Here is a 23965-nt window from a genome sequence, read left to right as displayed (position 1 = left end):
TAAGAAATGACCTTTAGGGTCACATGTGTTTTTTATCCACTGCTTATTAATGTCATTTAAATCTCTGATTTCAATAATAGTGCTGCACTTTATCATAATATAGAGTGAAGAGGAGGAATTAGATGAAGGTTAAATAGCTGCAGGAGTGTAGGCAACACTAACTGTTCATCACCATCATGTCTCACTTTTTTAGAGAGGTGGAGAATCCAAAGAAGGCTGTGCAGCAGGCTGTCCCACAGACCAACCATGTCCACATCAACCAGAGCTCATCTCAATCAGAAAGCCTTCGCAGGACAGACATAGAGGAACCTCCGGATAATGGTATCCAACTGGCTCATAGAGACGAGGTGAGGTATGGATTAGAGATCCAAGGGAAACCCAGCCAGTCAGCAGCAGAGGAAAGAGGAGAGAGCCTCTCTCCAGACTCTGTTGATGTTGCCACCCACAAGAACGGACAGCAAACTGTAATCCAAGTGGCTCTGCCACCAGAACAAAATGGAAATCTCGTCTATCAGAGGGGCTTTGTTTCTCGCGTAGACACTGAGAAACATGTGCATGTGCAGAGGAAGAATACACTGGCACAGGTGGAGCACTGGGTCAAGGTTCAGAAAGGGGACCCACCAAAGAGGTCAGTTTGAATCTTTAACAGCAGCATGAACGATGATGATAAAGAACCTAGAGTAAATGGCTCCCTCTAGTGGCTAGTATGAGGACTATATTTGAATTGCTTGAATTGCCCTCTTTTTAAGTAGAGAAAGCATTCTCATTGTGGGCAGGTAATATGAAATCGTTTTTATAAAAGTAAAAGACATCCATGTGCTTTCTCTCTCAGTGCTCCCTCTGCTGAGTACAACATCCCTCGGCAGACTCCTCCATTAAAGCCCAAAGCCAGCTCAGCGGATGCCAGCTATCAGTCGTTGCCAAAGTCTCCCCATCTCCCGTCTGGCAGCGCATCTCCTCCAGCAACATGCAAGTTGCCTAGTGACTACAAGTATGCCCATGACCGGCTCAGCCACTTCCGCATGTCCACCGACGAGCGCATGGCCACCAAGGAGGGAATGGTGTGGCAGCTGTACGAGTGGCAGCAGCGGCAGCAGTTCCGTCATGGCAGCCCCACCGCTCCTATCTACACTGGCCCCAACTTCACAGACTCCTCATCTTTTAGAGTTACTGTGGAGATGCCACGATCCATGTCTGTCCCCCCGTCCCCATGTGAAGTCCCACCGTCAGTCCCCTCCTCCTTCAAACCCTTGTCCCCTCGCCGGCCACACACTCCTTCAGACAGACGCACAGTCAGGCCCCTGGATGAAGTGGCACCTGGAGACAGCACAAGATCCAGCTCCCCCGGCCATGTTTGTGCCCATCTTTCTCAGGTAGGACGCCTACTTAGAGAGGAGAGGCATCTCTGGCATTTTCATTACTCTAGGGCAAACTTCTTAGTTGCCTCTTAGAAATCTACAAATTACTTTTTTATTGTAATATAAGATATCAAATAAAATGTACTTTTCCCCAATCAAACTCTGAGATAGAGAGGATTACATTTAGTTCTTAATACTCTGATTTAAAGTGTTCACATACTGTGCAGCATAATGTCTTAAAAATACACAAATAAATGTTGCATTGATAGAACAATATTTATGAATAATGTTGTATTAATCCCTCTGGTGTTTTGTATTGTCTACTGTAGCCTAGGTTAGAAAACATTCAGCCCTTCTAGGAATAAGTTATCCATGTAGATCAATAAGTCAGCATTACTCTCAAAACATGCTAATATTTGTGTACTGATTAACTTGATCTTAAGCCATTTTTAAGAGAAAGATAGAGGGTAATGGTGGTCTTATTTTATATTGTTATCGATATCAACAAATACCATGAAAAGACCAAAACCAAACAAAGTATTGTCCATGTAGCCGCATGCTAATATAGCTCATGTCTCCATGCCATAGAACACAGGCCAAAAACACATAACCATGTCCTGGTTGCTCAGTATCTCAACAGAAAATTAAACAACAACCATTTTGATAATCGATTAAATGTCAGTTTTCAAGCAAAAGCATCAGTCAGGTTTAAGATTCTCCCTTAGTGAGGATTTGCTGCTTTTCCTTTTTTTATATCTCTATAAACTGACTATCGCAGAGTTTTGGACTGTTGGTCCAACAAAACAAACAACGTGAAGATGTCATGTTTGGCTCTGGGAAGTTGTGTTGGGAATTTTCAATTATTTCTGAAATTCTATAGATACAATTATTAATTGGTTAATTGACAATGAAATTCATTGGTAGTTGCAGCCCTCGCTGTAACACATCTCTTCAGTTTGTCTTGGATGACCTCACACTCCAAAGGGGAGAGGTGATTCACAAGGGGCACCAGTAGGTTTGTTCCCGATGTGGTATCACTCTGCTATCTAACACACTTGGTCAGAGTTGTTTACTTCATATCATTCAGTTAACAATAAAACACTTGTAAATATAATTTGACCGAAGTCCCACCCCGTAGAATGGTCGTTAGTCCAGGGTGGACCCTGTACAGGATAAACGACTTTGGGAAATGGATGGAAGTTCCACCCTTGTTGAATGTGCTGTAACACTGTAATAATGGCACACAGTGAATGTCAGTACTCTGTCATTGGTATGGGACTGAAGCAGAAGTTGATGATTCACATGTAGTGGGCCAAATGACAAAGGTCTCCTTCTCACGGTAGGTTTGAAAAGTGGATGTGAGGTATCGATTGAAGGATTTAAGCTCACAGAGACACCATGGGAAGATTAGCATGAGGAGCATGAGAAGGCTCCGACTTCTCAGCACACACACTTTGATGCTCATGTGAATCATTTGCAGATTCACACAGTCCACACCCAGGCCCACAGGTGGTGTGAGTGTGTGTGTGAGTAAAAGCTCGCCACTCTGCCGTTCCCCAAACCGTCGCAGCGCTCAGACAGCACCGCCACCGCCGCAGGAGACGGAGCGAGGGGCCGTCCTGTCATCCACACCCTGCGCTGTCTTCCCACCACACCCTCCACATGTGAAAAGATCTCCCTCCAAACCATCACCACATTTGCCAACACACACAGGCCTCACAACCAACCCGATGGCCTTACACACGTAAACAAAGTGTCACAGATGCTCTGTTTCCTCCATCATTCACATGAGTGTCAGGACACTAATTATAACCATGAAACACAGTGACGCGCAATTACGGAAAAAATCTTCAGAGAAAGATTCATTTTTAACAAAAGGAGCCACACGATCCAAGGGAGCGATGTGTATGGGAACTAAATTTAGTCTGCAATGAACTTAGTTTTGGTGCATCCAGCTTCTTTGAGGCTGATCGTGCTCTCTGGCTGGAGTGCGCTTAAGTAATAGCGATCTGTATACCTCTGTGGAATATCATTAAGAAGTATGTTTTATTAGTAGCTAATCCAATTTGCCCAGGGCTCCTCAGCATCCTATAAACATCTCTACTGTATCTCAAACATCAGCGGCGGTCTCTTTCTTCTGATCTCGCATTTAAATAAAAAACCTATTATACAGCAAAAAATTGTGGCATGGGAATCTCAAAGGGAACGGCTTACAGTGCTTCTCTTGCTGGTAGCAAACAAATGTTATTTTAAGGAAACAGGTTTCGTATAATTTATGTGTAGTTAATTAAATCTCTTGTTGTTTGTGTCCTTTTAAGGTTCTGTGGTGGGCCTGGTTTTCACTAATTCTGTGTGTTAAGCAAAAACGTCAAATTTCCCAAGCCCTGTAGCGTCTGAAACTCAGGGCGCACCTTGTTTAGAAGAAGAGTAAGGGTGATGAAAGGGAGAAAAGGATGGATGAAAAAATAAATCTGCTGTGTAGTCACATTTGTTTGCAGACTTGGAGGCAATGGTTTAACTTTGATTCAGTGTGATAAAGTGATTTATCTTTCAACACTCACATGCTGGAGATCACTTAGTGAATTAGACATTCTGTTTGATTTGACTCTATACGATCTGTAATAACAAGTTGCATGTTGTTTGTCCGCAGGCTTCCCAAATAGAGAGAAGGTCCATGCCAGCCATGGGCTACATCACACACACTGTCAGTGCACCCAGCTTACATGGCAAAACGGTATGATCCTCTTAATTACATTTGCCACATAACTGGGTTAATTATTGAAGATATCTGTCATTATGTGTCAACTTAGTCTTCCAGCCCGTTAGTCCAGAACAGCCAATCCAGGTATGAACAGGAATAACTCACTCCGACATTTGATTATTCGTAATTTCATCTCGGGGACAGTATCAAGATGTAAAATCTGGAGCTGACTGACTTTGTGAACAGCTGTAAAGCTGCTTTAAATGTTATGCCATACAATATTTTCTGATAACTCTTATCTTCAGACAATCCCTGATAGCACAATAAATCATTCTCCAAATCTCAGCTCCTGCAGCTCAGCCACTGTACTGCACAGATGGTTCTCATTTTCTCTCATCCCTCTGTGCTTTCACTGGCCTCCGGCCCTTAAACCCGGGCTTGACTACAGCCAGAGGAGTTGACTCTGCTCCTCATTCAGCTTCGAAGGCACCAGGCTAAGATGGCTGGTGTGCATAGCCCTAGCGATGCGTTCGCTCACCTGCAGCACCACCAGCACAACGGCCTTCTAGGCCCCAGCATGCAGGTCAGGGGCTATTGTACTTCCCTAACCTCCTCTACAACACACTGCAACCCCTGCCAGTGCATTGAGGTCCTACTCCCCCCCCCCCCCAGCCAATCCCATACATTATCTCCATGTCATTCTTAAGACTGTGCGGTCTGTTGGTGTTGCTTGGTTGTCTTGTTCATTCAACCACTTCGGCATGGGCTGTGTTGCACCTCGGACTGTCCAGATTGCCTCTTAACTCTACATTAGCGTCTTTATAGTTGTTGTCACTCTTCCACCTTGTTCAAAACTTTTAAAAGCTTTTAGAGGCTTGTGTTATACTATTTGTAAAAATAAATAAGCCTTATTTGAAGCATGTTGCTTGTCAACTGTGCCTGCATTTCATACTTTCCTTTGTATGACAGATGTATAAGTTTGCGCAGCCACAACATTTGTAGCTACGTTTCTTCTGTGCTCTGATAAATCTTTTGCCCTTGGTGTTGTCATTCTGAAGCAGCCATCAGTCCCCAGTCTCCCTTATGAGCCTGTTGACAAACAGTGCATTGCGGTGAGACTAGCAGACCACAGGGAAGCTGCAACGGCGCTCAGTAATGACAACTCCACCCAGTTTCTAACATCCAACCATTCTCTGACCATCCTCCATGTGTACGAAGAAATGTAAACACTCGGTTTTACTACATGTCATGCTCAAGACCTGTGTTGCTCAGTTGTGTATGAGGTCAAACATGAGGCATTAAACCGGTCCACAAATTACACCATTACTTAATTACAGTTTGGCTTTGCTAACTATACATGAAAATATAGAGGTAGGAAAGTAAATTATAATTCATGCCGAGTAAATTAATGTTCTGTTAGCAAAGCCTGAACAGCAAATGAAGGCCTTAGGAGTCATCTGGTCACCCATTCTCCTCTGTAGTTTCATTTCAAATGATTTATCTCTCCACTGCTCATTTAAAGGCTGATGATACTTACATACAACTGAAGAAGGACCTGGAGTATCTAGATCTGAAGGTGGGCCCCAACAAAGTAAATGCCACTTTATCCTTTTCATCCTCTTCTCCATCTCCCTTCTTTGCAATCTTGTTCTCCTGCTGCTGCCTCTAACATCTGCCTCCCTGTTCCCCCTTTTTTCTGTCTTTCCTCTGTTCTAAGCTGAGCTTTCTCCTGTCTCCTTATGATAACATGTATATTCGTTGTCTTCTTATTATGTAAATTATCCATTCAAGGATGAAAAGATATTTTGGTAACAAACACTGACACCACACTGCTGGGGGCCCAGGCCGTATTGCTGGGCCTGTGGAGGGAAGAGAGGCACGGGAGAACCAGCACTGAGCGGAGCAGACGGTCAGACCCTGCTGCACTAAAAGAAAATTCTGGAAGCTCAGAAACACTACCACTTTCGTCCACAGGGAGTGCCAAAATGATCACAAAATGAAAGTTCCTTGTAGTAACTTTAAATTGTCCGTAAGTTCAGTTTGTCACAACGAATGATAGTACAATACTTTCAGGTGCAGCGGGGTGATGTAGTTATCTCATCCAAAAACATGTCGATGTTAAGCTTATCATAATGGGGATTGAGGTTTTTAAGCACATGGCTGAATTTCTAAAATGTTCGAATCATGTGAAATCCAATTCCTGTGTCAGGGTTACAAATTGTCTAATTGCAAAGGCCTACTATTACTGTTGTATTTAAGCAATCTCTCTCATTTAGATAGCTATTGGCATACATTCCATTTACACCTGTGCAAAGCTTCGATACTATTAATTTGTATGTTTAAACACCACAGTGCATTAATGACAAATCTGGGTTGTGTTTTGGAAAGGAGGGAGGTCATCTAATGATGTACAGTACGTCCTGTGACTCCTCTCCATTTCCTGTTTCAAAACAGATCCAAAGTATTGACCCGATGATCGTATCAGTACACAATGTGTTTGAAAACTCCACTCCACAGAGTTTTGGGTACTGTTGGAATGTAAGGACGGTGTGCATACAAAGTGAAACGGACCATTCCACTGCTTTTCAGAAGGAATGCGATTCATCCCTTGAAGTTATGCAGGATTATGGACATGGATTCCTATCCAATCATTCACTGTGTGATACTCCAACACTGCTTTGAGATTTGAGAGGAATGCGAAGGAAGTTGTTATGTCAAATGGCTTCCTTGCATGCACTTAAGCATTTGTGAATGTGTTGGATGTCTGTTTGACATCTTCAGTTTGCTATTGTTTTGCTTGTTGGAGTATAAGAGATGACCCAATGGTGCTCCGTAACAAATACACTGACAATGTGACAACTTATATTTTAGGGCCTCTAGTTTCATTGTGGTAACTGGCAGAAACAGACAACAACATGCAGCGGTGTGTGTGTTCACCATGGACTTGAGAGAGTACTACAGAAACGTAGTATTGCATTAACACACAACTTGGCGAACTTGCAGAAGACAGATTTCAGAAAAGTGGTCAAAATTGAACAGTTTTGAAAGTTGACCTAGTTTGACCTATCCTTTAAACTTAATGTGTGAGAATGAGAATGTAACGCAGGTTTCTCTTGCAGTCTCTAAGCCCAAGCTAAGATATCCTGGTCATCACTTTTCCCATCTGCCTTAAAAACCACAGAAGACATTATAAAACTGTTCTCACGGGCAATGAAGTACTCCGTGTGACTTCTCTGACGTGTAAAATAGGTGCAATGCCCCTTAAACTGAGACTCCCATTCGCACTGGTCCATACCGCTGTGCTGGGTGTGGTGATCCTGATGTGGGTGTGTTATGAATATTCCACCCACACATTTCAGCTTCATGCATTACTAATTGAGACAGATAACTGGAAGACAAATCTCTGCCCCGTTATCTGGAGAATCTCTGGATAGGACTCACAGACTGACAGTCCTTATATTATTCAACTGATGTCAAATAAGAAATATTATAAAGTCACTTTTAACTATAATAGAACTGACAACAGAAAGTGGTCCTGTAAGATTATTTTATAATAGTTATGTTATACATTACCTAAAATAAGAATTTAAAGTTTAAAGTATTTCAAAATCACTGTAAAGTCTCTAAACCCGTCCAGATATGGCCATATAGGGAGACAACAGGAATGTACAGGTCTTGAAATGATAAAGTAAGTCAACAAGTGCTCTATTCTCTTTATGGTTCAGTACTATTCAGTACTTTTTATGCTTATGGCAATGGAATTGGATAACTAAGAAGAAACGTACCGGTAATACTAATTTAGCATCATAAGAGACACATTTCCTTATTTCAGTCACACTAGTGGCATGGCTCTAAGCATACCATTGTCAGTCTTTTGGTTGGTCCACCACCTGCACAGCTGTAGACTCTTGTTAAGATGACGGGGATTCTCTCCAAGCTGCAGGCAGTTATGATTTGTTTGCCTGGAAGGAGATGGATCTCACTGGTGAACTGAAATTTACAGATTTTAGACAAAGTTATGTTAAACTGTGATGAGGTCCATGATATCCATAATGCCATGGCTGGTGCAGGAACACGCACGCAGCTGATTGTTTTTTATTATTCACACCTTTTCAGTGTCTTACAGGCTGCTTTGCCCACACTGTGACTGATCTCTGCGCTAGCATCTACATACTGCCTTACCACAGTGTTATGAAACTAGGGGCCCCACAGTTTGACACTTACCCAGGTGACACATAGCTTTTTGAAGTAGAAATAATGAAATACAATTTTACTTCAACCATAAATCTTTCCAATGTAAACCAATGTTTTTCTGAATCAAAGAATGATCATATATAAAGGACCTGGTTAAACTCAACAAAAAAGAGCAGCTTTGGGGTTTCTTGGGTTTCTCCGAACACTAAGATGCAGAAACTCTCTCTGCATAAATGTTTTTGCACTGCTGCACTAAGTTTTGTTGTACCAGCTCATGCTTTTTTTTTTTTTCATCGTTTTATCCACTTTAGATACATCCAGCGTGATTTTTCTGTTGTTATCTGTTCACTGGAAGTATTAAAGTAAAGGCATTCAAATGTGCTATTCGATAACCGATATTGAACATTTCATTGTATTTGTGGCAATGTGACATTTCAGGTTACTGGACGCGAGAGCTTGAAAACAGAAAGACCATCAAGGCCTGTGAAAATAGCAGAAAGTGATGCTGATGTAAGTGAATCATTACGTTCTCAGGATTTAAAGAAACCGTATGATAAGCACCCTGTTTATCCGTCTCTTCCTTTTCCTTAAGATCTCCATTTCTGACTTCTTACAATCCACTACAGAGAAGCAGCTGACTTTAGTCTGACTTCACTGTGTGTTTTAGTGTGGTTTGTGTATGTGTGTGTTCTTAAGTTGTGGTAAACAGAGGCTGCGGAGGGAACGTATGTACATTGCAACACTGGGGACACCCATCCACACTGCACAGTGAGGGCCTGAGAGTATCGACCACAGCTTTTATTTTCCTCCTCGCAATTTAAAGGGAAAAATACATGTAATGGGAGTTTTAGATGTTGAGCTGTTAAATTTTTCAGTTTGATTTGCCTGACCCTGCTTTTCTCATTCTTTGTTTTCTGCTGAATAGAGGTAAATAAGATGGATGTCCTGGCTTTTCATCATTAGCATTGTTCCACTTTAACAATTTATAAGAAATTGCCAGTAAATTGTCTGAACAATGAATATTTCATGCAATTAAAAACAACAATATAAGCGGCAAAATAAAAACAGCTTAATTATTAATTGAACAGAATGATAAATAGATCTGAGAAAAAAAATTCACTATGTGAGAAAGACTGTGAACTAGGCAGTCTTATGTTGTTTTCATAAACACATAACCCATTTCTGTGAAAACAAATCTGTCACTCTCAATAAACACGGTTTTCTCCAAAAGTGAATTTGAATTATGGATTTTTGATTATGATTACTTATAATGGGTAATACCAGATCTCACCCCCAAACTAGACAGTATAGAGCCTTTTGATATTCCTCACTGCGCTGATGAGAGGAATTCCTCGGGGCTTTTCACATAGATGAGCCTTATTGACATATTTACAGACAGCAAAGACGGCAGCAGTCGATCAATTTGTCTTATCTGTCTGTGCTGTTAGAATATAGTTGAAGAAGACTAGAATGGAGCGGCTGACCTCTGTTGTAAACGGATACTGTATCTCATCAGCCCAGTCGCTGTTTCATCCCTCTCCTGTTTTCATGTCCCGTTATAGCTGTGCTCTATACGTGCTGCTATTAGAGGTAAACAGAGACTAATACGAAAGAGAGGTAAATGTGATTTTATCCTTTTGTTTTCCTGCATTCTTATTTTTTCAGTATGTTTTTCCTTCAGGTGAAATTAAGTCGATTGTGTGAACAAGACAAGATTCTACAGGAGCTAGAGGCCGGGATACGCTCTTTGAAGGAGGACAAGGTTTTTGTTTTTATGCATAATATAGAGTTGGGGTTCTTTATCTTTTGTATGTGCAGTAGTTAAATGTGTGTGTCAGCCTGTATTGGTGTGGTCTATAAATGCTTCTTGTGTTATGACGGCGTCTCTCGTGTCCTTATCTAGGACAAGCTGGAGTCGGTGCTGGATTTTTCCCACCAGCAGATGGAGCAGTACAGAGATCAGCCGGCCCATGCTGAGAAGATTGCCTATCAGCAGAAATTACTACAAGAGGATGTGGTGTACATCAGGGCTGAGATATCTCAAGTCTCCACAGTAAGAGACAAGCTGCACTCACAAGTTCATTGTGCTTATAATGGAATATGCAGTTAAAATAGATAAAATATACAATTTAATTTAGGTTTGTGATGTGAGATACTCTAGACTGGGTCCACTACTACATACAAGAACATGCTACCACTTGTATGTTTTTATTGGCCGGAAACAAGACGCTCACCTCTATTTTTAGTTGTTCCCTTTTGAAGGTTTCTGCAACTGGCACAGTGTTTCAGGTTGACTCTGACTATCAAAATGAGTGCTCGGGGACAAACCTGAGGCTACAAAGAAACTCAAGAGTACATTTCTCCGTCGCTCTGAAAAATGCTTCAGTCAAAAAAATCAGTGATAAAATTAGAAAAAAGACGAGTTTCAAAAGAACATTTACAAATAAACCGCAAGGTTACGCAAGAGTTAACAAGACTCTTTTGGGCTCTCAGTGTCAAAGACATTTTCGACCACATTGGTTGTGTTCAAACATTTTTGATGCTCTCATTGGATGCTGTAAGTATAATATAAGAATGACTGAACATTGGAAACAACGGAACAGATCAAAGTGGTTCAGATGTTTAAAAAAAAACATTCAAGTGAGAAATCATGATTTAAATAAAAATAACTCCCATATGCATCTCACCATATAAGTGTAAAGTGTCACTATACAGTTCTGTAAACAGGTTGGACCCTTAAACCATTGTAGAAGCATTGGCTCACGAGATGTGATACAGTATCTTAAAGCTGTGTCTGTTCTCATTAGAACATGGGGCGTGTTCTGTTTTTGTTTTGCAGGAGATGGAGAACGCGTGGAATGAGTACAGCCGACTGGAGAGAGATGTGGACTGGCTGAAGTCGGCCCTGCAGGGACAGATGAACCGCAGCGATCTCTCTCAGGTCTGGTGCTCAGTGCTCTCTGTGAACACACACAAGCAGTCATTCACTGTCACAGACGGGTGTGTGCAGGAATGAGTTACTGACTACTGATTTCATATGCACAGACACAGCCAAGAATTATGTATGGTTGATATCAGCTTCAAATTTAGAAATTGGCGAATTACATGACTTCTCATCAGTAATACATTGCCTGTGTTCACAAGAAATGTTTCAGTGTGTTAAAGAATGTGTGTCTATTTAGACTTGTGTGATTCTGTGTTCCTCTGTGAGCAGAAAGATAAAGTCCAGATCAGAAAAGAGTTGTGGAGGATTGAGGATGTTATTGCAGGCCTCAGCACCAGTAAAGCCAACTACAAAGTCACTATCTCCTCTGTTACCAACCCAGGTGAGACACCTGGAGCTTTCATGTCTACAAAGCAAAAGATATATGCTGTCTGTGCAATGCAGTACAAGCCACGTGGTCATGCTACTGTATCTCACCATTAAAGCTCTTAATCATACTGTATACTCAATACTAATGCCTTGACCATTTCCCAGGGGAAAAAGAAAGCACTGTCTTTACAGCGTGTGTGTATTCATGTTACATGTTCATGTTCGTCAAATTCCCCAGAGAGGAAATTTGTGCCTTCAGTGTCGGCGTCATCAGTGCCTTCTGTGTCTGGGAGCCCGTCTGCTATGGAGATGAGATTGTCCCAGCAGCAGCAGCAGCAGCACAGCCCCCACCTCAGCCCCAGTAGCCACACCCCCACCCTTTCCTCCAGCCCCAGCCAACAGCCCCTACATCACTGGGTGGATACAACCATCACCAGTGGGCTTAAATGGGTGAGTGACTCCTGCGACAGAAGGTAGCTGGTTCTTACATAAACATCTTTGTATGAAAAGCAAAGCTGCATTTAGTCTTTGTACCATGCAGACTAAACTTGTCACACTTTTTATATTCCATCTCTAACTGATCCTTTGCTAAAACCTGTCCCCCGCTGCTACTCCGTCAAGCTGTCAGAGCTACCATTGAGCCCACACTGTCACCAAATATTATCACATTTTTTGAAAAAAAACAAAAAAGGTGTTTTCAAAAGAAGCAGACAGAAGCGTATATCGCCTTCCAACCTCTCCGGGTAACGAGTATCACTACTACACAACGTCTAACCATGACTAGCTCAAAATCCCCCAAAACATTCTGAAAATAAAGAAGATCTGAAACCATTGCATAAGAGTCTATGGAGCAGAGCCGGATAGCTGTCGGACCCTGGTCAGAGCGGGCCGATGCTGATGCCATGATTGGCCAGTCTAGGTGCTTGTGTGTCATGTTAAGTATTTATCAATAGTTAACAGTTGTTTTGTGTGCAGGGTGAGGAGGATGTGCCTCCCAGACCTCCTCTACCTCAGCTCTACAGTCCTGATGAGGATCCCCCAGATGTGCCCCCGCTGCCCCGGGAGACAACGGTCATCAGACACACTTCTGTACGTGGCCTCAAACGACAGTCAGATGAACGCAAAAGGGACAGAGAGATTGGCCAGTACACCAATGGAGATAGTAAGGTACATACAATATGAGTGTGTTTGTGCTGCTTAAATGTTTACGTTTCAGTTTCTCATCTGTTTCGAATCTCTGTCTTTGAATCTCAGGTGGAGCTTAGGCCTTTCCTGAGTGACCCAGAGCTTATGGGAGCTGGGGATGGCTCCAGCCACATCAGTGTAGTAGCATCTGGACATGAGGGTTACCAGACATTACCTAGCAGAGGTACAGTAGAACAGATTTATTTAGCTGTAGCGTATTTATTGGGTTAATAAATTTACCCTAGCTTTTGGCTTTATTGCCAAGTCGAGAACAGTGTTTTCACGTTTGTTGGCTTTCCCTCAGGAGTGGCTGGCTCCTCGCTTAGGCTGAATCAGTCCTCGAGCATCTCCTCGTATGTGACCCTCCGAAGAGCAGCCTCAGCTGTCGGCATGAAGGTGAGACTCAGAATTAACTTCGTCGAATTTAATAATAAATGAATAATAATATATTGGTTGATCATCTCCTCCAGCTTGTTTTGGTGGGCTTCTGCCTTCATGTCCTGGCCTTTAGGGGTCTCTCCTATGTCAATCGTGAGCATGACGATCTTGGGTGTCATGGTTGACGTCTTGTTGCTGAAGCAGAACTTGTAGGTTCTGTCCATGTGTGCTGCCACAGAGTATCTCCCAATACAGAAAAAAAACTATTTTTTGAAAGAAAAGTAATAATATATTTGTAAATAGTGGTGCATTGTAGCAAACGGAGATACTCTTGTTTGCTGGATTGTAGCATTTGAGTTAATTGTGTTTTTTAAACCCAAGATGATTCAATTTAGCAGCATTTAAAAGATTGTATGTAGAATTTGTAAAAGATCGAATAAAAAAATAAATCATTCAAAAAATATTGTGATCATTTTTACATTATCTTCAGATTCTGATCTCGATAGTCATATTTTCCAGTATTTAAAAATCAAATGGTAAAATTCCCCATGAATAAGCAATATTCTGGAGATGAGAAAATAAGCACTGGGTCTGGACATTTTTCATTGTGTACACTGCGTATCTGATTCTCTGTATGAAAACTGAATAGTCTACCGTGTTCCTTTCTCATTCCTTATCAACATGAGCTTTTACCTTCATGTTAGGTTTGTTTTTATTTTCTTTCACTTCTTTGCCTTCTGCTGCACCTTTTGCTCATGTTATCAACTCTCTTTGCTCCTCTCAGGAGAGACCAAAAAGTGCCTTGGAGCGTCTGTACTCTGGGGACCCGGTGCAGCAGCAGAGGGGGAAGATGAGTGCTGATGAGCAGCTGGAGAGGATGAAGAGGCACCAGAAGGCCCTCGTCCGCCAGCGCAAACGCACACTGAGCCATGGAGACCGCCACGCCTCTTCATCGCCGCGCACCTCTTCCTCGCGCCCACTTTCAGCAGACTTGGGATCAGTATGTTACTAGAGCAGTATCACATGTCACTCTCTCATGCATGACGACAACCAAACCGAGAGTGGCGATCTACAGTAGTAATGAGTGCCTTTACTTAATGTAGTCTGTTTGTTCTTAGTTCCTGACATCACAAAGTTGATAGCAATACATTCAAATAGAGTTGTGTAGCAATTCACTGTGTGGCTCTAACTGTGCTCAATTCATGCATGTTGTTCTCAAACTTTAATACGCCTTTTTCACAGCAGACATTTTGACTTTTCATAGTAGGAAAAGCACAGTTACTAATAACATTAACAATGGCTCTGTTTGGTTCAAGTGTCCCAGTAAGCCATAAGAGTGGGGCAGTGAGCCAACATGCAGGATGCTGAGACCCTGATGCTGCTGAATGGATTGCGGCAAACATTATTTTAATTATTTACATCTGTGCTTTTCCTACATGTCAAAATGTCTTCTATGAAAAAGGCCTATACAGATCAGTGGATAACAGTTTCTGCTTTACACTTAAAGGGACAGTTCACCCCAAAATCAATACCGTTTTTTTCTCTTTGCACCTGTTGTGCTATTTATCGATATAGATCATTTTGGTTTGAGTTGCCTAGCTTTGGAGCTATCGGGTGCACAGATAATCTAATAGTGTAGCAGAAGGCAGACATCTCTACGGGCGATATCTCCAAAACTAGGCAACTCACACCAAAACTAGATTGATAAATAGCACTACAAGTTAGAGGAAGAATATGTATTTTAGATTTTTGGGGGGAACTGTCCCTTTAACAACTGACTGTAGCTCAAGAAATGTGTAACCGTGTTTATTATGAAGTGTAAATAACTTAATTTAACAATGAATAGGAAAAACTATTATTCCTCAAAAGCTTCACAAATAATATATCTTGCCTATCAAACACATAACGCACTAATTACCACAGACATGGGCCTTCAATGCCATCAACCGCTCACATTCATGGCTATTTTTCCATAACTACTTGTTATAGACCCTAACATTGTTTTATCCATCCAGTTTCACCTCTCCTCACTGATCTTTCAATTTCTTGACTATGGTTGCTTTCACTCTGACTCTGGTTATTCGGAAAGCACAAACTGCTGCTAGATTCCTCTCTCTCTTCATTTAGATATCGATGCCTGCTGTTCTTCAATGAAGTGCTGTTGCTGTCTCTAAGCAGTCCATTTGTATACAGTATATATGTATAGTATATGTGTGTGTGTGTGTGTGTGTGTGTGTGTGTGTGTGTGTGTGTGTGTGAGAGAGAGAGAGAGAGAGAGAGAGTGTAAGAGAAAGAAAGGGCCTTCTTATTTTCTACTGACCAAATCATTGACATATATTGAGCAATGCCTTTTTAAGCCTACTCATCTAAATCTATTCATGGCATATATTTTTTTTACTTAATTGCAGATAAAGATGTTCTGAGTGTTTATGGACCGGGGCCTACTGTTGTCCCACTAACCACTTCCCAGTCTTTTTGAGAGGAGGCCTTTTATTTAGGCAATACTAATGTTTATGACGAGCATTTCATATCAAATTATAGGTTAAGTGATTTCATTGTTCGCCCAGTGTCTTTCTCTGATATTAATACAGAAGTAATTATATTAATTGTTAGTGATAAGAATGCTTTATTTTTCAAATGTGAATGTTTGCAAATAAATAAACATTATTTTCGAATGGACTCATATTGCCATGTTTTTTATTTGTTATATGTTTTTCTTTGAATACATGTCATCAGTATGAGTGAAGTGATCTTTCCTGTTTGTGTCAATGGCATCGTGTTGTCTTCTTTATCACTGTTGTAGAGCATTTACATGCATGTTGTGATTTGAGAGATTAAGCATACTCAAATCAATGCATGCTCCCTCTTTTTCCCCCTTTTTCACACTTATACACACACACACTCTCTCTCACTCTCTCTGCAGCCTTTAAAATCACATTAACATACCAGTGATAACCAGTGTGTTGTACAGAACTTGTTCCATGAAATTATGTGTAAAGGCAAATGAAACAAGTCATTTTCAAATTGACTTAGTGATTTGCTGATGGCAGCATCCTGTAATGTGTTTCACAGTCAATTTCTTTTTTGTCTTTGTGTGTTGTCCAGTGGAAGAGAGAGCAGGAGTTTGACCTACAGTTGCTGGAGAGGGCGGTTCAAGGGGAGGAGGCACAGGGAGTTAGGAGCGTTCAGGGGGAGGAAACACCTCCCGAGCACAAAGAGAGGCCGCGCTCCCGCTCTGACGAATGGCTGACCCTGCGCTCCACGGCCACAACACCTCCTGCCCATGAGGTCGACCTGGAGCCACTAGACTATGACCTGGACCTTAACAAAGAGGTAAGTTGTATTTGTATCTGTGGAGGAATATAGCAAATTAGTTTATTGTCAATACATAAATATAATGAATGTACACTAATAGAAAAAACATAAAGCTCAACTGAGGACAAAAAAGGGCTGGGGTGCAATGTAACCACAGTCAAACAAGTAAAAAAGAAGATTTTGCACACCCAAATCACTAAGATTGCTCTTTTTATTCAACCTATTGAATTTATTATGTCGTCCTGCAAGATGGTATACATCAACTGTCAGCCTGCACTTGATCGCTGGTTATATTCCAAGGCATGTAGTGGATGGGTAAAAGACTTTGGCTGACCACGCAGTGAACACATTTCAGACACATATTCTGTTGGACATTAAGGGATTTCTTGTTTTGTTGGTGCAAAGATCGTGGTGTCATCATCATCCCCCCCCCCCCCCCCCCACCCCTTCTGTTCAGTGGTGTGAAAACAAACTGCCTGGTGCTTGTTCTGTGAGGCAGACAAATGAGGTGGAAGAAAACTGACAGACATCTGACATTATTTAAACTAACTTACAAATAATAATCTGTTGAACAAAATACTGTTGCAATGAAGAGCTTGCAGCCCGGACCTATTAGCTGCCGTGTGCAGCTACTATCTGGTCCGTATCGTTGGATCAAATAGTCTTCACAAGACAGTTGACAGTTTGCCAAAGAACAGTTTCACTCCTTGTTGTAGGGTTAGCTTAGTGAAGGTTGTTTTTATCTCTTTTACAGTAAACCCGTCTGCATATCCTTCATCTGTGAAAGTGGATAGATTATTTTTGGGATGACCTCATAGCAAGTATGATGATAATAAAGAAGCTTAGACCTTCACACAAGCTATATCTGTTTGCCAATAATTTACTATGTCCCAAAACATAGTATGTCAAATGCAGTATGCCATAAATACCAGGATGTCCTTCTGCATCCTTTCACATTTTGCATTGTGCAAGCCAGCATGCTGGTCTGGCTATTCTGACCCACAATCCTCGAGGTTCAAGGTGCAATGTTTTGATGAAGTAGTGTGTCCCAATTGAATGCATACTGCATGCAACAGTATGTACTTTGTAAGAGCAGCTGCAGTATGTACTAAAGGTAAAAAGTGCACATCTGTTTTGTGTAGCTTTCCAAGCCTCAGAAAGTATTGATCCCGGAGCGCTATGTGGATTCAGAGCCCGAGGAGCCTCTCAGTCCGCAGGAGGCGGAGGATCGGCATCGTAAGGTGGAGCGCATCAAGAGCATCTTGGCCAAGTCCAGGTAAATAAAATAAAATCATTTTGCATTCAATTGTTGCTTACAAACAGCTGATTCTGGAGGTTCAGGAAGGCCTTGTAGTGAGCCAAACAACCAGTTAAACCAAAATACTCAAGTTCAAGCCCTTTATTGGCAATCAATCAATTCACCCTACCGACATCTCGCTGCATTTCCACATTATTACCAATGCATCATGCTTTGTTAACTTTGTCTTTTATGTCTTTGTGCACGGGACAGTGTGCAAAACCTAGCACCCACAGTGACTGTGGACAAGCCAGATGTTGGGCTTGTGGCACTCGACTCAGCTCTGCAGGAGCAGGAGAGGATCATCACCATGTCCTATGCTCTCGCCTCGGAAGCTTCGCTCAAGAGCAAACTAGTCACAGGTTGGTCATTCGACAATTTTTGTTCTGTTGGTTTGAGCCTGAAGATCGTTGGAGGTTATACATCTTTGCTTTATAAAGATCGGGAAAATCATTATTCCGTAGAAACACTTAGAGAAATAATAAGCTCACCAGCGCTGACAGTTTCAGTGAAACTTCTCCATGCATCAAATTGACATCTTTTGGTTGAAGAAGGGATAAAGAGAGGGAAGCCGCCTTTCACGAATACTGGATTGATGGAGTGGAGATGAGAAGGGCGTAAGGTGCAGAGTCAAGCAATAAGGCCGTTCATTTCCTCATAACTGAACATCATTCCTTCTTAGGAGCTCAGATAGTCTCTAATTGCAATCCATGTAGAATCTTTTAGACAGGGGAGGAATAGCTTGATGAGGCCATTTTGTGTGCTGATCAATGACCCCGTCAAACGCGACTCTCCCTCTGCATACCATTGCTGCTGCTTTGAACGCAGCTCTGAACCTGCATAAAAGACGCTATGCTCACTTTTCATCTCTTTCATACTCTACAGCAGACAGGCAAGTTCATTTTCTGGAGCTGCAGCAGATTGTCAGCCTGTCTGCCTCACTCACACATATGCGCACACACACACACACACACACACGTCTGCACACATATATCTGTCACACACAGTAACACTCAAGCTGTCAGCGTGTGTGGAAGCTTAATATGCACAGTGAGGCAAAGTCAACAATTATAACATTATTTCCAGCATAGAGAAATGTCAGGGAGTATAACTGGTGGCATCTTGTCAGCAGAGACTGAATCAATGACTTTCTCTTCCTTTGGTGTTAAAGTAAGGTATGCTGGTGCACTTTCAAATCCCTGAATTAAAAGAAGAGGTTTTTATCACGGTATTATGCATGAGAGACTTCAATAATGCCGGCATGAAAGCAGGACTATGCAGCACTGCAATTATGTACAGTAAATATTAAAAAGGTGTATTTGATTGTTGAGTTTCATATTCGAAATTGTTATTTATTTTTTGGTATTTCTGTGATTACTTGTCAGGGATATTGAAAGGAATCTCTAATTTAGTGCTGGAAAAACTCTACAAAATAAACCTCTTCAACTGTTCATTGCTTTCTTGTGTTTTAAGCCGTTGAAATGTTCAAATGCTGAAAAAAATGTTGCACATCTCAAATGAGATGAGACCAAAATGTACCATCCTAATGACTTTTTTCTTACCAAAGACCTTCGAATGCTTATCTGTTAGGATTCTTAAGGAAAAACACATGTTACCTAAAATTGCGTTGATGTCAATAACTATTTTATAAGCTCGCTCCTAAAACCTGGTAAAAACAAAAGCCCATGAGTTTGAGATCTGAGGTGTTCGTGCATGTCCTCTGTATCTACACTCGTGGATTTGTTTTACATAACAGAGTAAGAGAGGAGCACCTCTGTTGAACTACTTTCGTAATCAATGATCAATTAAGTTGTTTTTTTCAAGTAACAGTGCCAAACTAATGAAAGGATTTAATGGTTTTCTTTGTGATATGATTATAATTAATATTTGGGGGGCTTTGTACAGTACGGGTCTGACAAACAAGACATTTTAAGACGACATCTAAGATATAATAGACATGTTCACTATTTTCTGACCTTTTATAGACAAAAGTTTTAGTTGATTTGAGAGAATTTGTGGCAGATTAATCTATGATGAAAATAATTGTTAGTTGCAACCCTAATCTTCATACATCCTGGTTTTGATGGTGTATTACATTTATACTGTTTAGTGACAGTTTTTTAAAATCTGCATTTTCGTGTTTTTGCAACTATGCATTTTTTTTCAAAGTATCTTTCATCACTGGATATGATTAAGAGTTGGTTAATTATGTGAAAATATATCCTGTAAGACAATAGAAATTTGTCAGCTGTCAGATATTTGTCGTTATACTGACTGTAACTATTATTTTCGATAATTTATCAATTCATTTCTTTGATTAATGGAATTCATTCCCCGGCGACCAAGGTGACATCTTTAAATTGCTCTTTTTGTTCAAACATAAGTCCCAAAACATTTTTACAGGGATTTATAAGACAGAGAAAAGCAGCAAAACTTAACACTGGTGTTTGGGGTTTTTTGCTTTATCTTTGACTGCAATTATGAACCAATCAAAATTGTTGCTGATTAATTTTCTGTCTATCAACTAATCAATTAATCGGCTAGCCCCTGTTAATGCTGTGATAGCTATCCCTTTAATGTATCATGCCATGGTGGACAATTCTGCAGATCATTAATCAGGACGGCTTAAGGGCATTATTGGATTTAAAGAGGGTGATGGAGTACCTTGATTTGTCAGGTATTCTTTTATTGGATAACAATACACATATTCCTCGTTACAGTTATAGCTATTTCAACTAAAGAGAAGTTGATAAACAGACTTTCCAGGAAAACAGTATCATTACACCATATACCGTGGTATTCGATTTTATTCATGCCGCCCACCCTCAGTGTCATCAGTACGCAGAAGACAGGAAGTTGTGTCCTTTCAGAAAAAAACAACAACACTGTGTGGTTCTCAACCAGTTCCAGCTTTCGTTGTGCCTTAAAACTTTCCCAGAACCGGCCCTTTGACTAACAAACCAATGTTATTTTCTCTCTCTCTGTTTTCCTTCTGTCCTCTCCTCTGTAGTTCCACCACAGGCTAACATCCCTCCACCTCCTCCCCCACCCCCTCCTCCACCTCCTCCTCTTCCTCCCGTTTCTCCTCTTCCTCCCGCTTCTCCTCTTCCTACCGCTTCTCCTCTTCCTCCCGCTTCTCCTCTTCCTCCCGTTTCTCTGGCACCTCCCTCTCCTCTAAGCAATGGAATTCACTACACGTTTGTCTAATCCGAGAAATAAAGTAAGGCCATAACTGCATGCGTTACGGTGCTAATGTTTTCGAGGCCTCCCTAATTCCCTCTGACACAGAGCTCCTGTGTGCTTTGCACCTCACTGCATGCTCACTGCTCTGTTGTGATTGTAGGAAACACATCTTGTCTAGGTTAGGGAAGCCCTGCCTCTGCTCCCATTATAATCAAAACAAACATCTGCAGGCAGTCTGCTCATCCCACTGTGATAATTGTGTGTAAATTGTTTTTCTTTTTTTTCTTTTTGTACCACTGCCAAAATATTTATGACTGGTTGAGGAAAGAAAGGGCTCAAAGGAATATGACTGTTTGTAGCATTGTGTATAATTAACAAAAGAGACACCTTTTGATTTAGCACCTTGACAGTTCAGTAGTCGGCACAGCTGCATTCACAGCACCAATTAGCTCCCCATCTGTAGTCTGGCAGCGGTAAGTCAGAAATAAACCCAGCAGATATCATCGTTGTTACTGTTAATGCAGAAAGGAGGGCTGTGTCATTTTACTGCCTTATTAAAAGCCAATAATGACACATATTTGGTTACTAATGTAGTTTCTGAAGTTTTTGTGATATACAGTATATATTAGGAAATACATTTCTGGATGGAGTTTAGCAAATGTGCAGCACATGGGCACACATACATAAATATCAGCACATGGACACACATACAGTAACAAAGTGTCCATCTAGCTGCATTTGACCTTTGACCCTTTAGTATGATGCAGCGTTCTTGTCAGAAGAAGTGAAAGCATGAAATGACTCGTTGTCAGCCAGGCATGACTTGAATCTTCATCCCTTGAGAAATTGCGTGACTGCATGCGTTACTGTGTGTTGTTGATTTTTCTGAACCTTTTTTACTTTAGCTCTTTCCTTCCATGTTCAGGTGGGCTGTGACGTGTAGCTGGTTTATAAAAGTGTGTCTGCCACAGTTTTGTGTCCATCAGAATGATATAAAGGATTTACTATTTGGACTTATATTAACAGAAGGACTCGGTGGTTATCAAGGTACTCTATTGTTAACACTTGTAGTGTGTCTGCATATCTGTTCAGCAACAAGTAGCAGCAACCTTCACAGATGTGCTTTACATTGATACACTGTAAAAACTTGTTGTTTTAACAGAGAATTTGCAGAGGAAGAGTATGAGAAGATTTATTTTGTGTGCGCAATGAATGCATCAGTACATCATGTAGAAAGTATGTTTTACTTACTCTTGTATTCATTCATTCTTTGGCTTTTTCATCTGTGTGACAGCTGTTTATTGCATTTTGTGTGATAATGATTGTTCTTCACTCTGCCGGCTTCAGTTTATTGTGGAGAATCAAACGTTTGCTTGACTATTATACTCTCTACTATATTACAAGGAAAAAAATATAGTTTTGGTTGTGGTGCATGGACAGCAACAATGTCTTAAAAGGCATGCCTTTATTTGTGACTCCAAAAGATAAATGAAAGTAAAGTAAATTGGAAAGATTCTGCTGTTGTGCTTATCATGTATTTCCTGATATGTACTGTTGTTGTCTTATGTTGTCTTTCTCTTTTATCACTTCTCAGCTCAAGCAATTTTTGGACACTGAGGTGCTATTCCACAATGACAACAAGCATTTTGGGAGAAAAGAGGATTTTTGGACATTTACGTCTTTCTATACAACAGTACAAGAACTGTACTAAACATTTGACATACCTGCTGAGGCTCACGCACCGTTGACTCCTTCAAGTGTTTCCAGTTGCTGAAAGCAACAAGAAAATGCAAGACTTTGCAACGGGACCTGCTGTCCTAACTAACCATGGAAGCGCCTAACAAATGTTAATCTCATAATAATATTTTCTACATGTTATTGCACTTTGAATTGTACACTGTATCACGTTTTCAAGGTATCACTGAATGGCTATTACTCGCAGTGTGATTGCAACTGGGAACTTGTTTTTGTTTTTGTCAGGTACAGAATGTTAAGAACCAGAGGTAATAAATGTGTCATGATGGTAGTATTTTTATCAAAACTCAAGATAATATTCTTACACCAAACCACTTGAAATATCATATGTATGTACCTGTAGCACTGCCAGTCTCCTTTTAGCTTGCCAAAATGAATTTTATTTTTGCTTACATCAGGATGGAAATAACCTTTAACATATTTTCTGTGTGACTGGGGAAGGTTGCACAATGGAAATTTATTTTAAAAAAGTGAATATTAAAGATATTAACACAATACAATTTTCTTCGCATATGGATTTTTAAAAAATATTTTATTTAATTGTTATTGGAATGAGTTGCAAATTCTCATCTCTTCGATGACAATATCTCATCAGCCACAAGAATATAATGATACGATGTTTAAAGGGAAATTCTATAATATATGACCTTCTGTTAATGACAGCTTACACTGCCTTGTAATTGGCATGTTTGAGAAATTAGTTAGATTTAGAAAAGCAGCTGCTACTTAAATGATTAACTTTCAACCTAAACTAGCCTTTGTTCCTTTTTATATTCCTCTGATGCGTTTATTGACCGCATCTTTATTCTAATCATGTACAAAGGAAAAGTACAAAATGTGTACTCATCGTAGCTCCGAGATTCTCTTTGAACCTCCACATTGATTGCCTTGACCTATTAAACTTCATTCTATTATTTGAAAAGGGAACCAAACTATGGCATGCTCAAAGGAGGTGAACCTTCAATACAAAAAAAAGGCTTCTTGAAATGTTTCTTAAGTTCAAAGCTTTTTCCATCTCGAAAGGGCATTTTTAATTTGGTGTATTTTCAACCAAGAAGTTGGATACTAATAACTCTGGATTCTGAAGTACAGAATTCATATCTTTAAATCATGAACTATGTCTCCATTGCAATTGTAAAAGAAACCTCTGAGAGATGCATGTATTGACCTTCTGATTCAAAAAGAAAAGAATATAGAGGAAATGTTTTTCAACAGAAAGTGCGACGGTGCGTCTGCGGTTTTCAACACAAATATTTATCGTGTTACATTTATCATGAATTCGCCCC

The 23965-nt window shown here is 40.7% G+C and overlaps 1 protein-coding gene across 15 annotated transcripts in view; it reads left to right on the top strand.

Moving 5' to 3' along the window:
- Nucleotides 1-23179, top strand: part of plekha7b (pleckstrin homology domain containing, family A member 7b) — a 64188-nt gene extending 41009 nt beyond the window's left edge. For 7 of the 15 annotated variants that reach the window (XM_031846088.1, XM_031846086.1, XM_031846100.1 and 4 more), the window contains 21 exons: nucleotides 194-628; nucleotides 833-1373; nucleotides 4009-4092; nucleotides 4508-4642; nucleotides 5582-5650; nucleotides 6514-6597; nucleotides 8692-8763; nucleotides 9935-10015; nucleotides 10157-10306; nucleotides 11093-11194; nucleotides 11468-11579; nucleotides 11805-12016; nucleotides 12542-12733; nucleotides 12821-12935; nucleotides 13056-13147; nucleotides 13914-14129; nucleotides 16235-16462; nucleotides 17587-17720; nucleotides 17955-18103; nucleotides 20752-20961; nucleotides 22519-23179. In XM_031846088.1, coding sequence (XP_031701948.1) covers nucleotides 194-628; nucleotides 833-1373; nucleotides 4009-4092; nucleotides 4508-4642; nucleotides 5582-5650; nucleotides 6514-6597; nucleotides 8692-8763; nucleotides 9935-10015; nucleotides 10157-10306; nucleotides 11093-11194; nucleotides 11468-11579; nucleotides 11805-12016; nucleotides 12542-12733; nucleotides 12821-12935; nucleotides 13056-13147; nucleotides 13914-14129; nucleotides 16235-16462; nucleotides 17587-17720; nucleotides 17955-18103; nucleotides 20752-20948 — 3400 coding nt within the window. In that variant the 3' untranslated portion in view covers nucleotides 20949-20961; nucleotides 22519-23179. The remainder of the gene's footprint in view (nucleotides 1-193; nucleotides 629-832; nucleotides 1374-4008; nucleotides 4093-4507; nucleotides 4643-5581; nucleotides 5651-6513; nucleotides 6598-8691; nucleotides 8764-9934; nucleotides 10016-10156; nucleotides 10307-11092; nucleotides 11195-11467; nucleotides 11580-11804; nucleotides 12017-12541; nucleotides 12734-12820; nucleotides 12936-13055; nucleotides 13148-13913; nucleotides 14130-16234; nucleotides 16463-17586; nucleotides 17721-17954; nucleotides 18104-20751; nucleotides 20962-22518) is intronic. The other 8 variants (XM_031846090.1, XM_031846089.1, XM_031846087.1 and 5 more) reach the window with 8 other exon arrangements.
- Nucleotides 23180-23965: the final 786 nt, after the last annotated feature.

Source organism: Anarrhichthys ocellatus, unplaced genomic scaffold, assembly GCF_004355925.1.
Source record: "Anarrhichthys ocellatus isolate YVR2014 unplaced genomic scaffold, GSC_Weel_1.0 scaffold6, whole genome shotgun sequence".
Lineage (NCBI taxonomy): Eukaryota > Metazoa > Chordata > Actinopteri > Perciformes > Anarhichadidae > Anarrhichthys > Anarrhichthys ocellatus.
Note: the sequence above shows the minus strand (reverse complement) of the source record. Positions and strands in the feature narration are given on the sequence as shown.